The 19,827-nt window shown below is 43.2% G+C and overlaps 1 protein-coding gene across 1 annotated transcript; it reads right to left on the reverse strand.

Moving 5' to 3' along the window:
- Positions 1–5,930: 5,930 nt before the first annotated feature.
- On the reverse strand, positions 5,931–19,452 carry FBXO22 (F-box protein 22). The gene is made up of 7 exons (XM_034784309.1): positions 19,239–19,452; positions 17,623–17,755; positions 15,094–15,181; positions 11,280–11,375; positions 9,884–10,033; positions 8,663–8,828; positions 5,931–6,930 (listed from the first exon to the last, which is right to left on the reverse strand). The coding sequence occupies exons 1-7, from the start codon at positions 19,340–19,342 to the stop codon at positions 6,504–6,506; spliced, it is 1,164 nt and encodes a 387-aa protein (XP_034640200.1). The 5' UTR covers positions 19,343–19,452; the 3' UTR covers positions 5,931–6,503.
- Between the last annotated feature and the right edge of the window lie 375 nt (positions 19,453–19,827).

Here is a 19,827-nt window from a genome sequence, read left to right on the forward strand (position 1 = left end):
TCCCTGATTCTGGAAAACATTCCTATTCAGGACAACACTTAAGCAGGTGCTGAAGTCCAACTGAAATCAATAGAATTTAAGCCAGGCTTAAGAACTGTCCTGAACAGACATGGACTTTGCTTAAGTACTTTCCTCGAACGGGGGTTTGAATACCCAAGGGAGAACTTCAAAGTATTTTTTGTAATAATATAATGCATTTTGCAATAACTTTGAGTTTTGTATTTTTCCCCATGCCTCTTAAATTTTGGAGCCACATTTTCTCTGTTGAAGTGTATTATGTCAAACTAGAAAGTGTCAGTCAAATGGCAGCTACACAGAAGGACAGCAGGGCCAATCAGTTATGAGGTATGAAAACATGGGCCATTAGCTCTAAAAACAGGACAACTATCATTTTAATGCTTTTTCCTATGTGATTTTTATATATATATATATATATATATATATATATATATAAAAATATATATATAAATATAAACATTTATTTGGCTAGGCATCATAATCATTTCATTTTTCCATTACCTTTTATGGTTTTATGCAATCCAATGGTATCTCATCTGGAATATGGAGGCTATTCATTTTACAGTAGTGTAAAAACAAACATTTAAGAACATTCTGATCATATTCAACGTGTGTAGAAGCAGGATCATATTTGCTTCCTATAAATCAGAAGTCATAAACACCACTTTTGGCCTGCAGATCTTGCGCCTATGAAGTGTTCGCTTCTCCCTTTTTTCCACCAAATTGATCTCCGCCCTGCTTTGTGTCAAGGACGAGAAGTCACGCCTGCAAGAGATGTATTGCAGTCAGCCCTGAACTCAGGAATTCTGAAATCACGTATAAATGTTTCTCGGGGAAGTCTCTGAAAAGTCTGAAGGCTGCCAAGGAAGCCTTTTAAAGTTCTTGTTCATTTCACTCTTTGATCATTTTTGCAAATAATCATTTATTGTCCAACCTTAAATCTTCTTGTTTATTTTGTTTGGTGGCACATGTACAATTAACACAAAAAAACAAATTAATAACTGGGGAAGAGCACAGTAATGCTTTTTGGTACATTCCATACTAAGTTTACACAAACCTCAAACATTGGCATTTATTATGTTTTGAACAGATTTTTTTTTCTTCATTAAAAGAGTCTTGGCTGTTTTGGGAAAACTGCACAATAAAATGAATGAAACATTTTCCTTATCTAAATTTTCACTAAGTTAAATCATAGCACCAAGTAACCAGAAATGACTGAATGTAACACAAGAAGAAGGCACCCAACTCCCCCTGAAAGGCCTCTCTTAACATTGCATCCTCAAAGGGCAGAACAAACCGAATACCACAATTAACAGCTTTAACATCCAGTAGGATAAATTAAAGAGACCTATACTTGCTAATCTCCTGCTTTAAAAAGCCAACAGTGCAGAGTACAACTTGGTATGTGTGACGTTATTGACATGAACTGTGACCGTACAGATCATTGTTGCAACCAAGGTCCTATAGTTGCACCAAATCTTGTACAAAGGAGGTCAAAAAAGTTGTCTATAGTAATTTGTCTATTGTAATTTTCTGGTTATGATTATGCTGTATTTGTGTATCATTTTTTTATTTGAAGTTATGAATATTTGTTATTACTTGGAACCACTTAAATCCTACTTTTTATAGTTAATAAAACCACTTTTGCTTATTAATGAACCCAGAGTAAGTAATTAATACCTAGGGGAGCAAACAGCTGTGCATACCTCTCTATCAGTGTTATAGAGGGCAGACAATTTATGAGTTTACCCTGTATAAGCTTTATACAGAGTAAAACGGATTTATTTGGGGTTTGGATCCCATTGGGAGCTGGATGTCTGGGTGCTAGAGACAGGAGCACTTGCTAAGCCGTTTCAGTTAAGTCTGCAGCTTTGGGGCATGTGGTTCAGACCCTGGGTCTGTTGCAGCAGATTAGTGTATCTGGCTCAACAAGGCAGGGTTCTGAAGGCCCAAATTGCCAGAGAAAACAGGCTCAGAAGTAGTCTCAGCACATCAGGTGACAGTCCCAAGGTGGTTTCTGTGATCGAACCCGTCACAGTGGCCTAGTTGAACAGGATCTGTGTACAGCTGATTGCTTTGAGACACTGGTAGTGATTTTAAGTGAGTTTTGAGTGTGGAGGCTGGAGAACAGAAAGTAAATTACCAATCAAAACAAACCAAAACACGCAAGTCTAAGTCTAATACATTAAGAAACTGATTACACATGAAATCTCACCCCTAGAGATATTCCAATAAGCTTCTTTCACAGTCTGGGTCCAGCAATCACTCACACCTCCATAGTTACGGTCATTTGTGCCAGTTTCTTTCAGGCATCTCTTTGGGGTGGAGAGGCCATCTCTTAAGCCAGCTGAAGACAAAATGGAGGGGCTTCAAGGGTCTTTTCTATTCTCTCTCTTGTGGGTGGAAACCTCTTTGTTCTTCTGTGCAAAATCACAGCAACAAGATGGAATTTGTAGCCACTTGGGCAAGTCACATGTCCATGAATGGTTCAGCTTTTTGCAGGCCCACGCCATTGTTTACATGTTAGTTGAACATTCCCAGGAAAGCTCTGATGTGGATTGGCGTCTCCCAAAGTCCATTGTCAGTTAAGTGTTCCTTGATTGGGCACTTAGTGAGAATAGTCCTTTCTCTAGAAGCTGACCAAATGCTTCACTGAGGCTACTTAGAATCAAACACATTGAGATACAAGTACGTAGCCAATATTCATAACTTCAAATACAAAAATGATGATGCTGATGGGCGATCACTCGTTACCGATATGATCATCTTCCATGAGAGTTATGCGTCTTCAAGTGGCTAATAAGGCCAGTCCCTGAACCACAAGTTCTATTACAATGAGGGCACATGTTTTCAGACTCAGCAGGAGGCTGCTGACCATGACTGGGAGCCAGTCTCCCTCCTACGCCTCTTGTCATCTTCAGCTTGTCAGCGAGCAAGTTCAAAATGCAGGGGACCATCGTGTAGGACTTCACTCCATTTTAAGTGATCCTGGGCAAGTGTCAATGTCAATATTACACTTTTTTAGGTTGTCCTTCAGCAATTCCTTATAACACTTTCCCTTGTCCACCCACGTTACGGTGCCCTTTTTTGAGCTGAGAGAACAGGACCTGTTTTGGCAGGCAATGGTCTGGCATCCGGACGTGACCAGTCCAGCGGAATTGCTGATGGATGATCATTGCCTCAATAGTGGTCTTTGCCTCTTCCAGAACACCAATATTGGTGCACCTGTCGTCCCATTTGATCTTCAGAATCTTACGAAGGTAGCGTTGATGGTGCCTCTCAAGGACTTTCAAGTGATGTTTATAGGTTATCCAAGTTTCGGACCCATACAACAATGTTGGGAGAATAACAGCTTGATAAACAAGAAGCTTGGTGTCTGTTCAAATGCCACGATCTTCAAAAACCCTGTGCCATAAACGAGAAAAAGCTACACTGGCACAGCTGAGGTGATGCTGAATTTCTGCATCAATATCTGCCTTGGATGAAAGATGACTTCCAAGGTAGAGGAAATGATCGACATCCTTCAGTCCCACTCCATTGACTTTGATAGATGGGGCATGTAATACCTCATTTGGAGAGGGCTGATAGAGCACTTTAGTTTTCTTGATATTAAGAGTGAAATCAAGACAAGCGTAAGCATCGGCAAACACATTCAAGATAGTCTGAAGATCTTTCTCAGAGTGGGCAAAGATTGCCTTGTCATCAGCATACTGAAGTTCCACAATAGATGTTGTGGAGATCTTACTCTTGGTTTTCAGCCTCCTAAGCCTGAACAGCTTTCCGTCCATTCTGTAAATGATTTCAACGCCAGCTGTAAACTTCTCAGCAATTAGGTAAAAAATGATGGCAATAAAAACCGCAAACATGGTTGGAGCGATGATACATCCCTGTTTGACTCCTGTTTGTACTTTAAAGGGTTCACTCTGGGAGCCAGTGCTGCTCAGAACAGTCGCTTTCACGTTATCATGAAGCAATTTTAGGACACTGATGTATTTATCAGGACATCCAATCTTAGAAAGTCCAGTCCGGAGGGCACAGCGATCCACTGAATCAAAGGTTTTAGTTAGATCAATGCTCCAGGCAGCATCGCTCTCAGGGTCATGGAGACACGCAAGCCTCTCCACCACTACAAGGTGGTGATCCATGGAGAGGACAAAAATGATAAACACATACAGACAACATAATCATAACCAGCAAATTACAAACCTCCTTTGTACAAGTTTTGGTTCAAGTATAGGACCTTGGTTGCAACAATGATCTATACAGTCACAGTTTATGTCAATTAATGTCACAGTATGAATTCTTCTAGTTTTAAAAAACCCAAAGAAACAGCCAATACAAGAGCTCTGCCTAAAGCCCATTGATGTCAATGGAAAGACTCCCATTGAATCAACTGAATTTGAATCATAGTCACACATTATAAACTCCTCTGTAATAATTTCAATGTAGAGCAAATGAATACCAAATGCCTGCACTGAAACTTCAGATCTCCTCTTCAGGAAAAAAAAATCCAATCTGCTGCATTAAGTGTCTGATTAATGAAGAGAACAAAAGTTGGGCAAGTGGCTCAGAAGCTCTTGTGATCTGAAATATCCACCCTTTAAAGTTCTTATACAAGCTACTGCTGAATTATACTGCTGCTGATTCAGCAAGAATTTCCGCATCATTGACTAGGGAGAGGTATAATTTTATACCATGAAGTTTTTGAAGAAACCTGTGACAAATGGGAGCACAAAGAAGAAGGGGGGGAAAAAAAGGTATAAATAGTTGAGGATGAAGAAATACAATATATACATCCAAAGTTAAGTATGGTCACAGCAAAGCAGTACAGTGCTGAGGCTTTACCAAACGCAGGATGGAAGAAATGCAGAAAGCTGATGTTTTCTAAATGCCAAAGTAACATGGTAGAGAATTAAATGATCCGCTGACTTCTCCCTCAGGACAAAGCAGGCTAATCCTGATGTAACCGAGTATAAATTTCAGTGACAATTTTTCCCTTGACATGTCATATTGCCAAAAATGTTCAAGGTGTATACTATTGGTAGTTATTTTCAACAGTTTCCAGAAAAGTAAGCAGTATGTCCTAGAACAAAAAAAGCATCCCTTTCCTACTGAAGATCAAATAACTATAATGGATCAGAATTTTCCTCCCATTTTAGAGCTTTTTGTGATATTTCCCAATCTACCCTGATGCCAACATACAACATAAAGGATAGGACAGTTACCGGATTTGGAATTTAGAGACAGCATGAAATACTACCAAAATATTTGAGTTATAATAAAGCTATACTGTGTTTTGTATAAAAGTATGAATTCACTCTGACTTTATAGATTCAGTATCTAGTAAAGTTAATATTTTGTCAATCCAGCTGTATTGCTCCGAGTGGGTAATAAGAGAAAAACTGCATTTAAAAACTTAAGCCCAAAGAAGCCTGGGACAAATTCTCTGTTCATTATAGTAAAAGTGAGAAAAATACAACAAGCAACAACAAAGACCTTTTTGCAAAAACTAATTTATAAAAGAGACATGACTTGGTCTAGGCTTGGCCCATGTTTTAGGGTCAGTAAAAATGTCCAAAAACTTGTAAGGAACTTGAGGCCAATGAAAACGTTTCCATTTTTATTTTTAAGCTTCTACAGGATGTTTTTAAATGAACAAACAGCCCTTTGCAGCATCTGCAACCTCCACAATGCATCATTGTGCTTGTACCAGAGAATCTAAGAGCAAAGGTGACTGGTCCATTTTCATGTCCAAGCTGAGAAATGCAAAAGTAAACCAGCAGATGCAGTAAAGAGTATGTCAGATACTTAAAATTGTTTTAATCCAAGGTGTTCTTGAAGGGAGTCAGTTTGTAACCTGATAGTGTCCCTTTAAATTGGCTTTTTTCTCTAAAAATAGAAGACACTGTACCTTTTACATATATTTTGTATTTTATTTAATGAACACTTCATGATTATTGCCCAAATATTCTCATTCATTTGACCTAATAAAGAGGTATTATTGCTTGTAGGTAGGGCTCAATTCTGAATCTGGATGGAATGTACAAATCTCTGTTGAGAGAAGACTCAGGTAAAGGTGGAACCGGACACATACACATCAGTAGCTTTTAAAGACTTCATATATAAAAGAGATCACATCAAAATACTGATGGTTCACTGTTAAGCGTTTTTGCTGGACTACACTGCCATTTGTGCACTCTTCTAGCCTTAGGAGAAAGAAAGAAAGAAGCTTCCTTCTATTGTAAAATTTGAACACATGTACATTTACCTGCAGTTCTGACTTTTGCACAGTATTACACAAAATGCAAAGCTTCCCCATACCTACTGCATTAAACACTATCCTGACTACATGATTTTATAACATTACAAAAGTGATTACTTTAGATTTTGGAAGGTGCTTTTATAGTATGTATGTATTCCAGATTTTTCAGTTTTCCGGAATGGAAACAACCAAGTAGCTCAGCTGGTGTATTTAAAAAACATGTTTAAACTTGGTTTGCTTTAGTTGAACCAAGATGAATAAGAGTCATAACTGTAGTATAACCATGGAGTAGATCATCCTTTATGTCATTGCATTCTCTCAGTATGAAATTCCCAGTGACTATTCGATCACATCCTATTTCTCCATGTCCAAAAAAGCCAAATAGGGGAACATTAGGGAAAAACTTCCTAAATGCATCTGCTTCAAGATTCCTTTTGGTTTTATAATACTGGTATCCTCTGCCAACACACGCAAACATGAACCCAATAGTGTTGTGCTCAGGAATGTTTGCTGCTTTGAGACGCTGCATTGCTGCTTCTACAGTCCGTTCATCAATTACATCCTGGTCTAACAAAACTGTAGCACTCTGTAGCTGGGGTCCACTGAAAGCCAATCCAACCACACCATAGGAATCGCCAGCCTCAGTGTTACTGAAAGACAACATACACCAAATTAGAAAAGATTCCAAAGGAACCGATCTCGATTTAAATACAAAGGCTGCACTAGAAAATTATACAAACTGAACACCCAGTATAGACGACAATATTCTAAAGAGATTTTTTCAGTCACCCACAAAAGCAACAAAGATGCTCCAAATTGCAAACCTTTCCTTTTCCTCAGCAATGGAAAGATATCCTTCTTGGACATTTGGCATAATGTCCATGGCATATGTTTTTCCTTGGCAAACATACTATAGAACAGCATTCTCCAACTTGCAATACTTATACACAATGGGGTTTAAAGAGTACTTCAAATCAGAACATTGTCTGAGCATCTATTACTATAGCTACCAGGGCTGTCAATTGCAGTTAAAGCCTATGATTAACTGAAAGTAAAATTAACACGTTAATCGCATACCTGTGGGCGGGGTGGGAGGCATTGGTGGCAGGGGGACTGAAGCAGCCCTAGCCCACAGCTCCCCGGACAGCGGGGAGGGGGATGGAGCCCAGCACCCCAAACCTCAAGAGCGACTGAAGCCCCGTGCCCCCAGCTCTGACCCTATATTTGAAAATATAGAAAACCCCCAAACTATTTAAATGATATTCTAATATTGTTTAACAGTTCGATTAAAACTGTGATTAAGATCCATTCTTTTAATCGCTTGACAGACCTAGTAGCTACATATTGAAGCAGCATCTTTTGTAGAGACTGAGGCTAGCAATTTTTTCAAAAGTTAGGAATCTCAGGCCACAGAATTTTAAAAAACCCAGGGGATTATTACTGACATCTCAACACCTGACAGGAAGAAATTACGTACACTGAGCCCCCTGCTAGAATGCGGGGCTTTGGATCCATGCGCGGTCTTGCGTTACCATGGATTCCAATGAAGGTAATTACATTTGGGATCCATGCGCGGTCCCGCGCTATAACCGAATTCGCGCTAGAAAGACGCACATTCTAGCGAGGGTCTGCTGTAGTTGTTTCACATTACAATGGACAAAAATGGAAGTAATACACTTAAGGAATAATTTAACACACAAATTGGAAGACATGATAGCAGCCAGCTATACATACATACATACACATACACACACACACACACATTTCATGAAATCTGAAATGTAAAGCTTTATAAACTGGCTGGCAAGACTGGCCTCCCTAAAAATGAGCAAACAATTACAAAATGTTACTATATAATGCATAATGAGAAAGAAAAGAGCACAAATGCTGAAGAGTAAATCATGCAGAAGGCAGAATCGATTTCAAGCAAAGCACTGTCAAACTGGAATAAACTCTCACCAGTAGAGAATCTTCAAAGCAGGAAATGTCCTCTCTAATTCACCTGAAAGTTGCTCTCTAGAATCCAAGATTTAAAACTATTTTTTGTAACAGGCCACAAAGCAAAGCCATGTGACAAAGTCTACAGTTTTTCCTACTAGAGTACACAGCAGCAGCCCTGTATCATCTTTCCTATTACATATTTCACTGTGATTTCAAGACTTTCCTTAATACTTCATTACTACTATGAAAAACAACACTGGTTAGAAAAAGGAAGTCCTTGGGTATTTCTTCTCCCCACGTAAAAATGACATCACTGTGCTTGGATGATGCCTTTCACAGATGTCTGACTCAGCCCTATTCACAGAGGTTTCATGTCCAGTGCTGTACCCTGCTACGATTCCACAATGTTTCATCACAAATTAACTTGAAAGAGATACCCACTTCTCAGAGGTCAGTGACGTCAAGCTCTCCACATACCCCCCAGCCAAGATGATACTTTTTTCATTTAAAGGATTGATTATCTGATTAAGAAACCGATTAGCTCCCGGCTTCCAGGAATTGTAGACAAATAGAAGAACCACACGGAGCTCTGGATTATTTTTAAGACCTGGGAATACAAAACAAAAAATAAAAATTTTTACCTTTAAGGCAAAATTTTTACCTTTAAGACCTCTCAGTCTCTGAAATCCAAGCATTTGAATTATTCTCATTATATTTATTATACACCTACCCACAAACACATTCAGTAATGCTGCCTAGCTCACTGCTGTCGCAGCAATGGGGAGAAGCAAGTCATCCTGTGCCCTCAAGTGGTGGGCTGGACAGTTTGCATTTTCAAAGATATATATATTTATTCACACACACACACACACACACACACACACACACACACACACGCTGAGATTCTCCTCTATAGTGCTCAAAAGCTGGCTCTGTTAGCAGGAGGACTGTACAAACCCCTTCTAGCTCTCATCGACTCCCTCAATATTTAGCTTTTTGGGTTTTTCCAGTCACAGATGAGGTACCTGTCAATTTGCAGAAGTGAGCAAACTCATACACAAACTGGCCAAATTACTCTTCACAAGCAAGACATTTTGCTGAGCACATAGTGTGTTGACTGTACATTACGTATATATTCCCCTGGGGATTCTTGCTCTGCTCCTCACCAAGGCATACAATTTGGGGACTATGGATATTGAAGTATGAAACAAAACAAAAAAAACCACCCCGAGCCCCAGTTTAACAACAACAATCTGAAACATTTCCAGTTGCACAGTCCTGATTATTGTGTGATGACTGTTCAATAATGCAGGAAGCTACCAAAAGAGAATGACTGTATCCAGGATTGCAACATCCCCACTCATGCACTGAGCTGGAACAATAGGATTGCTCAAATTTAACTGAAGAGATCCAAGATCACCTCTCAAGATTACACTTTGTACTTTAGTACCCTGCTGGGGGGACAAAGTTATCAATCACTGGCAGCCTTGCATTTTTGCATTTATATTGTGGTCCATGATTCCAGGGAACCTGGCCCACCCACCCAGCCAAGAGGCAACTTGAGTTTTGCAGTCACAAATACAGCAATTCACTTCACACAGAGCCCCTACAAAACTGAGGCTACAGCACACAAAGTATTTGATATAAAATTAAATGACTTGCCTGATTCAGTCAATTTGCTTTCATCAAAGACTTTACAAAAGTGGAAGGTATGGATTTTCACACCATCAATTTTAGGGAACAATAAAGCAAAGCCAGCTTCACCGTCTTCGATTTCTTTAGGTCGATTGCTGCTTGAGCCCATTGGAGTAACTGATAAAGAAGCGTAATGTGAATATCTTGTTTATTTTGATTAAAATACTTTTGCCTACGTAATGACATACATAAAGGGAAACTGGGTAAAAAAAAAAACAGGATGCAGGTGCTTTTGAAAATATTACCTATGGTCAAGTTGAAAGTTAGTCAATTTAGAAACAAAATCTCATTTGGTACAGCTGACCCCTGCAAATTTCTGTGGGTTTACAACCATGTGTCCATACTTTTAAAAAAAGTGATGACTCACTCAAACTGGGGAAAGTATATACAAAGAGTCAAATGCACAACTAAACTGAAAATAAAGGAAAATTCCCTCAATTCTTTCAGTGATAGCCATTGCATGTCCTTTGTAACACAGAAAGTGAAAAAAAAAAATTAAGTGCCATTTTTAAATCCATTGTGTTTCTTTAAATTTTGGACAAACAGATCCAGGGAAGTTTGGCCAAGTAATCTGGATCAATGAGTTTATTAGAGATAGACTCCTCAAATATGGGAGATTTTCTTAACACACACCTAAGGGACTGGTCAGAAACATGACCCCAACCAAAAAATGTAATGTGTGCTTCATGCCATCCTCTGCCAAGGAGATACAGAGAGTACAGATTATGACCTCTCTGCATAGTCACCTCTTATTTTGTAGATGCAGTCATATCAAAGATTAAGAAATGTGAATACTGTATAACTCGCTTGGACACAAAGTATCACTTGGATCTTAAAATAATGAAAACACCATAATAATTGGGTGTGGAAGCTAATACGATCACAACTGGGATAGAGTTTATAGTGCTTTCCGAAGTTTGTGTCTGAAATCCCATAAATCATGTCTGAGCTGGTCAAGTCTGCTATACCATTGACCTTTATATGTGACTGCTGAGCAGGTTTCTCCAGAAGAAATTCCATAATAGCCCTCAGCTGATACTGAGGCCTTTGATCCTAGTTCAAATATCTAGCACATCCAATTTTTTCCAAAGTCAGTCTTTTCTATGCAGACTGAAAAATGTGAGTTTAAGAATTTTCAAGTCACACCATACAACTTAGCAGCACTGTCACGAATTCTTTAAACGGGGTAGACATTGAGCAATTTGGAATTAGTAGACAGTGAGATACTAGTATGGTCTACATACAAATCTGTAGGACTGTGCCTCAATTTGAGAGCATTTGGGAGTCTAATAAATAGTAGTCTGAAAAAGTTAACCGTTTGGTATATATCTTGAAATCAGGCTGTTATATTGCTTCCTCTTACCTACAATTCCAGGAGCGACCAGTCCCAGAACTTGGCATCGTTTTGGCAACAGCTTTTCTAGTACAATTGCTGTTTCTTTACTATTTCTTTTCCTTGCTGTAACAAAAGAGGAGGAAAAACTAAGGCACAGAAAGGTTAAAGTGATTGGCCACAGGTTACACAGAGCCTCTGTCTGTACTCAAAGACCTCTACCCTAAGCAGCAATAGAATTGACTTTGCATATGGATTAAAACAGTGCCTTTATTCTTCATTACAAATATTTGCACTGTAAAGAACAAAAGAAATAGTATTTTTCAATTCACCTAATATAGGGCTACCATATGTCTGGATTTCCCTGGACATGTCCGGCTTTTCAGTCTATAAATAGCCGTCCAGGGGGGATTTTAAAAAATCTAAAAGTGTCCGGGATTTCCCCCCCCCGTCGGCTATTTATAGACAGAAAAGCGGCGACCAAGTGCCGCTGGGCACCCAAAGCCCCTTCCCGGCTCCCCCCATCCCCTGCAACCTTACCACACTATCCAGCCCCGCAGCTGTCTTCACCCTCCTCCACTCCCCTGAATGCTCCACCCATCTGCTCCTCCCCCTCCGCTGCTTCCCGCGAATCAGATCTTCGCGGGAAGTCTGAAAAGAAGCAGGGGCAAGCGGGAGGCAGTAGCAGGTAAACTGTGGGGGGGGGAGGGGCGCGAGTAGGAGAGCTCCGGAGAGGCGTGGCCTGGGCCAAGCGGCTCCCTCCAGCCCGGGCCGAGCGGCGCCCGGCGGCCCCGGCCCAGCCCCCGGTTCCGGCCGAGCGCGCCCGGCCCAGCCCCCCCAGGCCCCGGTTCCGGCCGAGCGCGCCCGGCCCAGCCCCCCCAGGCCCCGGTTCCGGCCGAGCGCGCCCGGCCCAGCCCCCCCAGGCCCCGGTTCCGGCCGAGCGCGCCCGGCCCAGCCCCCCAGGCCCCGCAACCCCGGCCAGAGTGCAGCCCGATTCCTGGGCTCTTTAAAGCCGGCCCTGGTCAGGGGACAGGGAGCGGGGGTTGGATGGGTCGGGAGTTTGGGGAGCGGGGAGGGTGTCAGGGGGGCAGGGGTGTGGAGAGGGGTTGGGACAGTCAGGGACAGGGAGCAGGGGGGCTAGATGGGTCTGGATTTCTGGGGGGGCTGTCAGAGGGGCAGGGGCGTGCAGAGGGGTCGAGGCAGGCAGGTAGCAGAGGGGGTTGGATGGGTCAGGAGTTCGGGGGGTCCTGTCAGGGGGCGGGGAGCAGTTGGATAGGGCATGGGAGTCCCCGGGGGTCTGTCTGGGGGCGGGGGTGTGAATATGGGGTGGGGGTGTGGATAAGGGTCGGGGCAGTCAGGGGACAGGTAGGGTTGTAGGGGGTTCTCAAGAAGGGGCAGTCAGGGGACAAGAAGCAGGGCGGCTTAGATAGGTGGTGGGGTCCTAGGGGGGCAGTTAGTGGCAGGGGTCCCAGGAAGGGGCAGTCAGGGGACAAGGAGCGGGGGGGGGGGTTCTGAGGGGGGCAGTCAGGGGGAGGGAAGTGGGAGGGAGTGGATGGGGGCGGGGGCGGGTCTAGAGCTGGCCTCCTCCCACCCCCCCGCCCCAGTGTCCTCTTTTTTGCTTGTGGAAATATGGTAATCCTACCTAATACAAGTACTGTAGTGCAATCTCTATCATGAAAGTTGAACTTATAAACGTAGAATTATGTAAAAAAAAAATTCCGCATTCAAAACAAAACAATGTAAAACTTTAGAGCCTACAAGTCCCCTCAGTCCTACTTCTTTGTTCAGCCAATCACTCAGACAAATAAGTTTGTTTACAGAAGATAATGCTGCCTGCTTCTTGTTTACAATGTCATCTGAAAGTGAGAACAGGCATTTGCATGGCACTGTTGTAGCTGGCATCTCAAGATATTTACATGCCAGATATGCTAAAGATTCATATGTCCCTTGATGCTTCAACCACCATTCCAGAGGACATGCCTGATCACACTGCTTTGGATAGTTGACGAACGCCTGTTCATTTTCATCATCTGAGCCAGGTTGCCACCAGCAGAAGGTTGATTTTGTTGTTGGTGGTGGTGGTTTGGTTCTGTAGTTTCCACATCAGAGTGTTGCTCTTTTAAGACTTCTGAAAGCATGCTCCACACCTCGTCCCTCTCAGATTTTGGAAGGCACTTCAGATTCTTAAATCTTGGGTTGAGTGCTGTAGCTACCTTTAGAAATTTCACACACCTGTTCTCACTTTCAGGTGATATTGTAATTAAGGAATAGACAGCATTATACAAACTTGTTTCTCTTAGTGACTGGCTGAACAAGAAGTAGGACTGAGTGGACTTGCAGGCTCTAAAGTTTTACATTGTTACATAACTGCATTCAAAAAACAAACAAAAAAAATCTACATTTGTAAGTTGCACTTTCATGATAAAGAGATTGTACTACAGTATTTGTATGAGGTGACTTGAAAAATACTATTTATTTTGTTTTATCATTTTTACAGTGCAAACATTTGTAATCAAAAATAATATAAAGTGAGCACTGTACGCTTTGTATTCTGTGTTATAATTGAAATCAATATACACCTCTACCCCAATATTACGTGACCCGATATAACACAAATTCGGATAGAACGCGGTAAAGCAGTGCTCCGGGGGGGCGGGGCTGCGCACTCCAGTGGATCAAAGCAAGTTCAATATAACGTGGTTTCACCTATAACAAGGTAAGATTTTTTGGCTCCCAAGGACAGCATTATATCGAAATAGAGGTGTATGTGAAAATGTAGAAAAAGATTTAGGTATTCTATTGTTTAACAGTGCAATTAATCGCGATTAACTTTTTTGAGTTAATCACTTGAGTTAACTGCGATTAATCAACAGCCCTAATTATTCTATGAATCTATATAGATAGGGCCCTACCAAATTCAAGGTCCATTTTGGTAAATTTCACGATCATAGGATTTTAAAAATCTTAAATTTCACAGTTTCAGATATTTAAATCTGAAATTTTATGGTGTTTTAGCCATGGTGGTCCCGACCCAAAAGGGTATTGTGGGGGGCAGTTGCAAGGCTACTGCACTGGGGATGCAATATTGCCACTTCTGACGATGGGGGCAACTTCAGAACTGGGCTCCCAGCCAGCAGCCGCAGAGCTTCCTGCAGCCAGGGGAGGTTTCCAGAGGTGGGTCTGACCCAGCCCCAAGAGCGGACCGTGCAGGGGAAGAGGAAGTCCCATCCCTCTTCAGTCCAGCTGGACTAGCAGCTGGAGCCTGGCGCAATGCAGGAATGCCTGGCCGGTGCACCCCCAGCCCAGCCCCTCTCCAGGCCCAGCACTTGTGGGTTTAAGGGGCCTTGGTCTGTCTGTCTGTTTGTCTGGGAGGGGAAGGGAAGAGGACAGAGAACCAAAGCGCTCTGGGGGCATTCGCCCGCCCTGACCCCCTGCAAAAAATGACAAACCCCGCCCCCCACTATACCATGCTGCCCTCACTTCTGTGCTGCTGCTGATGGTGGTGCTGCCTCAGAGCTGGGCACCGGGCCAGCAGCTGCTGCTCTGCACTCTCCAGATGCCCAGCTCTGAAGGCAGCACAGAAGTAAGGGTGGCAATTCTGTGACCCTCCTACAATTCCGTATTTCATGGTCCACAACATGTTTTTTCATGGCTGTGAATTTGGTAGGGCCCTATACATAGAATCGCCTACATTTACATGGATCACATCTCTTGATGCAAACACAAGGTGACAATGCCCTCTTGACAATATCACATTACCTGATTGTTTTCCTTTAAGCATCCTACTCCATTACAGTTGTACTTGACAAGGTTCTCTTAAAGTATAGATAGGATTTATACATACCCCTCTTTTGTCTGTGACACTCTTCATATCCAATGAAAGTCTCTGCATCTGCTATGTAGAGTACTGTTTGTGGCAGCACATGCACATTCTGTAAAGTACAAAAAGATAAATGAAAACACAGTATAAGAAAAGCAGACTCTGCTACCTAACTGCAGGCTGCCACACCTTGGTCCCACAAAGAAAACCAAAATGAACTAGAGGCAAGAGAGGAAGATTCCTGGAAGTCAGTGATAGGAAAGATCTGGCTATGACAAGCATGGGTACATCTCTAGTGCCTTTTATCAAAGAACCTCAGTGCACTTTACTGACATTAATTCTCATAACTGGCCAAACACAGCTGTCAGATGGTAACAACTTTGTCACTACTGATATAGCCCACATTTGTGGCCCTAAAGGCAGAGCACTCCCTGTTCAGTTGTAAATCCCTAGAGCCATCCAGTTACCACTTCAAGAGCTGATTTTTTTATTTATATATAAAAACAATAAATCTGACCAACTGTAGTGATTTGTACATTTGTGTTTCTAGAGAAATATTCTATTTAAATATTCATTGATGTTTGGAATTAGAAATAATTTACTCTATGATATTCGGTTGTCCAAGTTCTCTAAAGTTTGTATCAGTAGCAGAGAACGTCACCTGCTTCAGCTTCGCTCATTTTAAAGTGCTATAAACCATGCATTGATCATTCTCCAGTGTATATTTAAGAAAGGAGTTAGAACTTTTAAAATTTTTAGATGAAAAATGAGGGCTTATATTCTCCAGAATGCTGAAAAAAATGGGACCCCAGACTTGTCACAAATAACTTACTACCTGCCACTGTTTCCAAGTCGGTACTGCTGTCTGCCTGGTTAGACACAGTTGCTTAAAATTCTCTCAAATTAAGGATCAGTATCAACATAAGACTATATTTTAAAATGAACTTTCCTTACCATTTTATCACGATCACCTTAAACTCAAATGAAAATTTACAATCCAGTTTAAAAACTGAATCCTGCCTATTATAGCCTGGCCCAGTCCCACTCTCTGAACAGACACCAGTCTGGAGTGAGTGGACCTAACCCATTGGATCCAATGTGTGTCTAACCCCCTTGGGTCTCAGCAGTGACCAGTCAGTGTTTGTAGCTGTGCGTCTCTCAGGCACACTCCCAAGCGCAGACCCCATGTCTGGCATTCTTCCTGGGTAGTGGGGCCCTGCAATCCAGCTGCCTGGACTTGGGAATCAATGCCACAGCCTTCCTGAACTCCCAATTGCTTAAACATGTTACCTCCAGAATTTACCTGGCTTGGGAGCTCTGGCTGCTAGCTAAACTCTTCTGGGACAATGTGGCAGAGAAGCAAAGAACACAGGCTTAGCAAAGGAACTTCTTAACTACAGACATTTTTCTCTTAAAAAGCATTAGCGAGTTAAAGAGAACACAAAAACGAACAAAATCCTGACCACAGTCCCCCCCGCTCCAAGTCTGATCTCTCTCCTCCTGAGTGTCTTGGCTTTGGACAGTGTCCTTAGGCTTGGCAGCCCTTCCTGCCCTCTTTAGTTTGGTCTTTTTACCTGTGCCAGTGGACTGGCCCCCTTGCTTAGAGAAGCACCCCTCTTTTAAAACAGTCTCTGCTTCCTTTGTTCCACGTGCTTCAGCCGGTGCAGTCCTTCCTCCCCCCAAATTCAAAGTCAATGGTCCTACCAATAGAACCCCGCCATCGTTTCAGTAGGGAAGAGTCATTCAGTGTTGATTGCCCCTGATTGCTGTCACAGCTTTCCCTCCTCCCGTGGATGCTCTAATCCACACAAGAACTTGCAAGACTACATTAAGGTAACACTTCAAAATGAAGGTTGCAATACAAAGCAGAGATCCTGAAATACAATGGGGATCACAAAACAAAATGGGGTTCTCTGACTTTAATGGGTAAAGGGGTCAAGACCAGAAAAAATAAATTGAAATATGTCTCATTTGTATGACCAAACCAAGCTTTATAATGTCTTTTTAGTGAAAGAGTCAGACAAATCATGAAACTGCATAATGTGATGCTTAAGGCCAAATGGCTGAACATTCCGTAACCATAAAACAGCTGTACAAGGACATAAGAACATGAGAGTAGTCATACTGGGTCAGACCAAAGGTCCATCTAGCCTAGTATCCTGTCTTCCAACAGTGGCCAATGCCAAGTGCCCCAGAGGGAATTAACAGAATAGGTAATCAAGTGGGTGACAGAGGATGGATCACTTAATGATTACCTGTTCTGTTCATTCCCTCTGGGGCACTTGGCATTGGCCACTGTCGGAAAACAGGATACTGGGCTAGATGGACCTTTGGTCTGATGCAGTGTGGCCGCTCTTATGTTCTTATGTCCTTATACAGCTGTGTATAGATATGAATTGAAACTTAAAACGTGCACTAGAACATCAGTATGGAAGAACTGACTTTAGAAAAATGTATCACCACAGACTCACAAGTGTGCACGTGGATTATACCACAGTAGTTAGAAATTCAAATGGAATGGCCAATGTATGCAGTTAGTGGTATTTTACCTACCTCAAGTTCTTCGGCTAATGCACGGACCAGTGAATGACTATCAGATGGACCAGGCTCAAGTGCAGAGACCCACGCAATGCTCTGCTGTGTTCTCAGTAATCTACGGGCACATTCTCTCCATAACCGGCAAACACTAAAATACAAAAATTTACTACAATATACAAAAAGAAATTTTAGCAGCTGTGAATCTTCCTCCCCCCCAATTTTTGACTTGGAAGTATCTATCCCACATTCTTATGAGAAACTCTTGCACTTAAAAAAAAAAAAATCAAATTTAAATCACAAAGTGTAAATTGTTGATTGGTTTTCTACTGACGTCTATTAAAGAACAAACTGAGTACATTATTTGTATGGGTATTGTTTTAAGGTTTCTGAATTTCAAAAAATGCCAGCAATTTTGATAATGAGTTGCCTTGTTCAGTACCAGTCACAATAAATTACCAAATAATGTGTCTGGGGTAGCTGGTCAAAAGAGCATATTGAACAATTCATTCCCAGCTCCTCTCTACAGCACAAATATATAAATCAGCAAAACAAAATGCTGTCAAAGTACAGAGAAGGTAACCTTGTTTTCTGCTGAAAGTGTCTAGGGACAACATACTCCTTGTACACTTGAAAAAAAGTCTTTTTTCTTGTATTATCAGATTTGTTCACTAAGTCTATTCTTCTGACTCCTAATGATGGAGTTCAGTGGCAACAGAACTCAATGTATGTAAAGAACATAGTGATGTGTGATTTTAAGTTTCTCTCAATGTTAATTTGAAACATTCAAAACAAAACAAGGCCTCGCAATTCATTTAACATAATCAGTTTGTTTTAAAAACAAACTCGTCAAGCAACTACAAAACTCCTCCTTACAGCGTGTGTGTCTGACAGTTACAGCTCTACTAACCATAACAGCACAGCGCTACTAGGGCTCCTTTGATCCGAGGAGCTCAAAATACTTTGTCAACATTTACAAACGTGACAAGCACTATCACGAGCTTCACCCAAAGCCGGGCGGCTGCGTGGGACAGCAACAGAGAACTAGATAGGCAACAACCCCGGAGTGGCAGCACCGCGGACTCTGTCGCAGCTTGGCTGAAGTAAAGAGCGCGGTTTTGAAGCCATTCTGAGGGCGGGGCTGACTTCAAGAGAAGCTGGGAAACGCGGGCTGTTCCCGCAACTCATCCCCTGCCCACCTCCCTGCAGAAGCAGCGAGGCCTGATCAGGCCGGAGCAGGGCCGAGTCCAGCCCTTGCTTCCTCTTACACATTGTTCTCGGGAATTGGCGCCTGTGCGTTGGCTTCACGTCACCCCGGCCACGGGCCCAGCCGTTCCCCCGCCAGCGCGGGGAGTGACTCGCTCGCGTCACAGGCCCGGGCACGCGCTCCTCGGAGCGTGCTCTTGGATCCCAAACTGTCCTCGGGCTCCGCCCTACGCACAGGGCGGGGAACAACCGGGGGCCCGGTTCCGGGGGCGGGCGAGGGCCCAGGCAGGACATCGGGGCCCAGCCAGCTCCCAGGGCGACACCGGGGCTGTCTGAGGGAAGGAGCTGGGACGCCAGGGTTCAGCCCGCGGGGACAAACGCCAACTCCCCCGGTGCGGATCGAGGGGAAGCCCGAGGCCGGTCCTCACCAGGCCGCCCGCAGCAATGCCTTGGTGGGCAGGAAGCTCAGGATCCGCTCCACCACCTCAGCCAGGTTACTCAGCACATAGGCCCCTTTGCCGTCTGACTCCATGGCAACGGGCACCCACGCCTCTGCTCCCGGCGCCTGCCTCGCGCACCAAGAAGCGGGCTGGGAGCCGGAAAGTCCTGGCAGCGGCGCATTCCGATTGCGTCATCCGCACAGACCCTACTTCCGGTCTCCGCCTCCAGAGCACGTGACCAGCCACAAAACGCTTCCCTGGTATGGGGATGGTGCGTGTGCCGATTGGGCGGCTAACGTCTGCGTAGTGACATTACGACAGGCGCTGGAGCCGTGACTTCCAGTTCTTGGCGATGGGGGCTGAGGCATATGTGACTGATCCAGCCCGGCGAGCCCTGGGTTCGGTTCCCTGCTCAGCTATGGCCTTCATGTCTGACCTTGGGCAAGTCTCTTAGCATCGCCGTGACGCCTGTCCAGTTGTATTCTGGGGACAGCAGCAGGGCGCAGCCCCACAGGGGCTGAGGACAAATACCTTAATGTTGTGGTTTGTCGTTAACGCTCGCGGGGGAGGGAGAGAC

Source organism: Trachemys scripta, chromosome 10 (genome assembly GCF_013100865.1).
Source record: "Trachemys scripta elegans isolate TJP31775 chromosome 10, CAS_Tse_1.0, whole genome shotgun sequence".
NCBI lineage: Eukaryota > Metazoa > Chordata > Testudines > Emydidae > Trachemys > Trachemys scripta.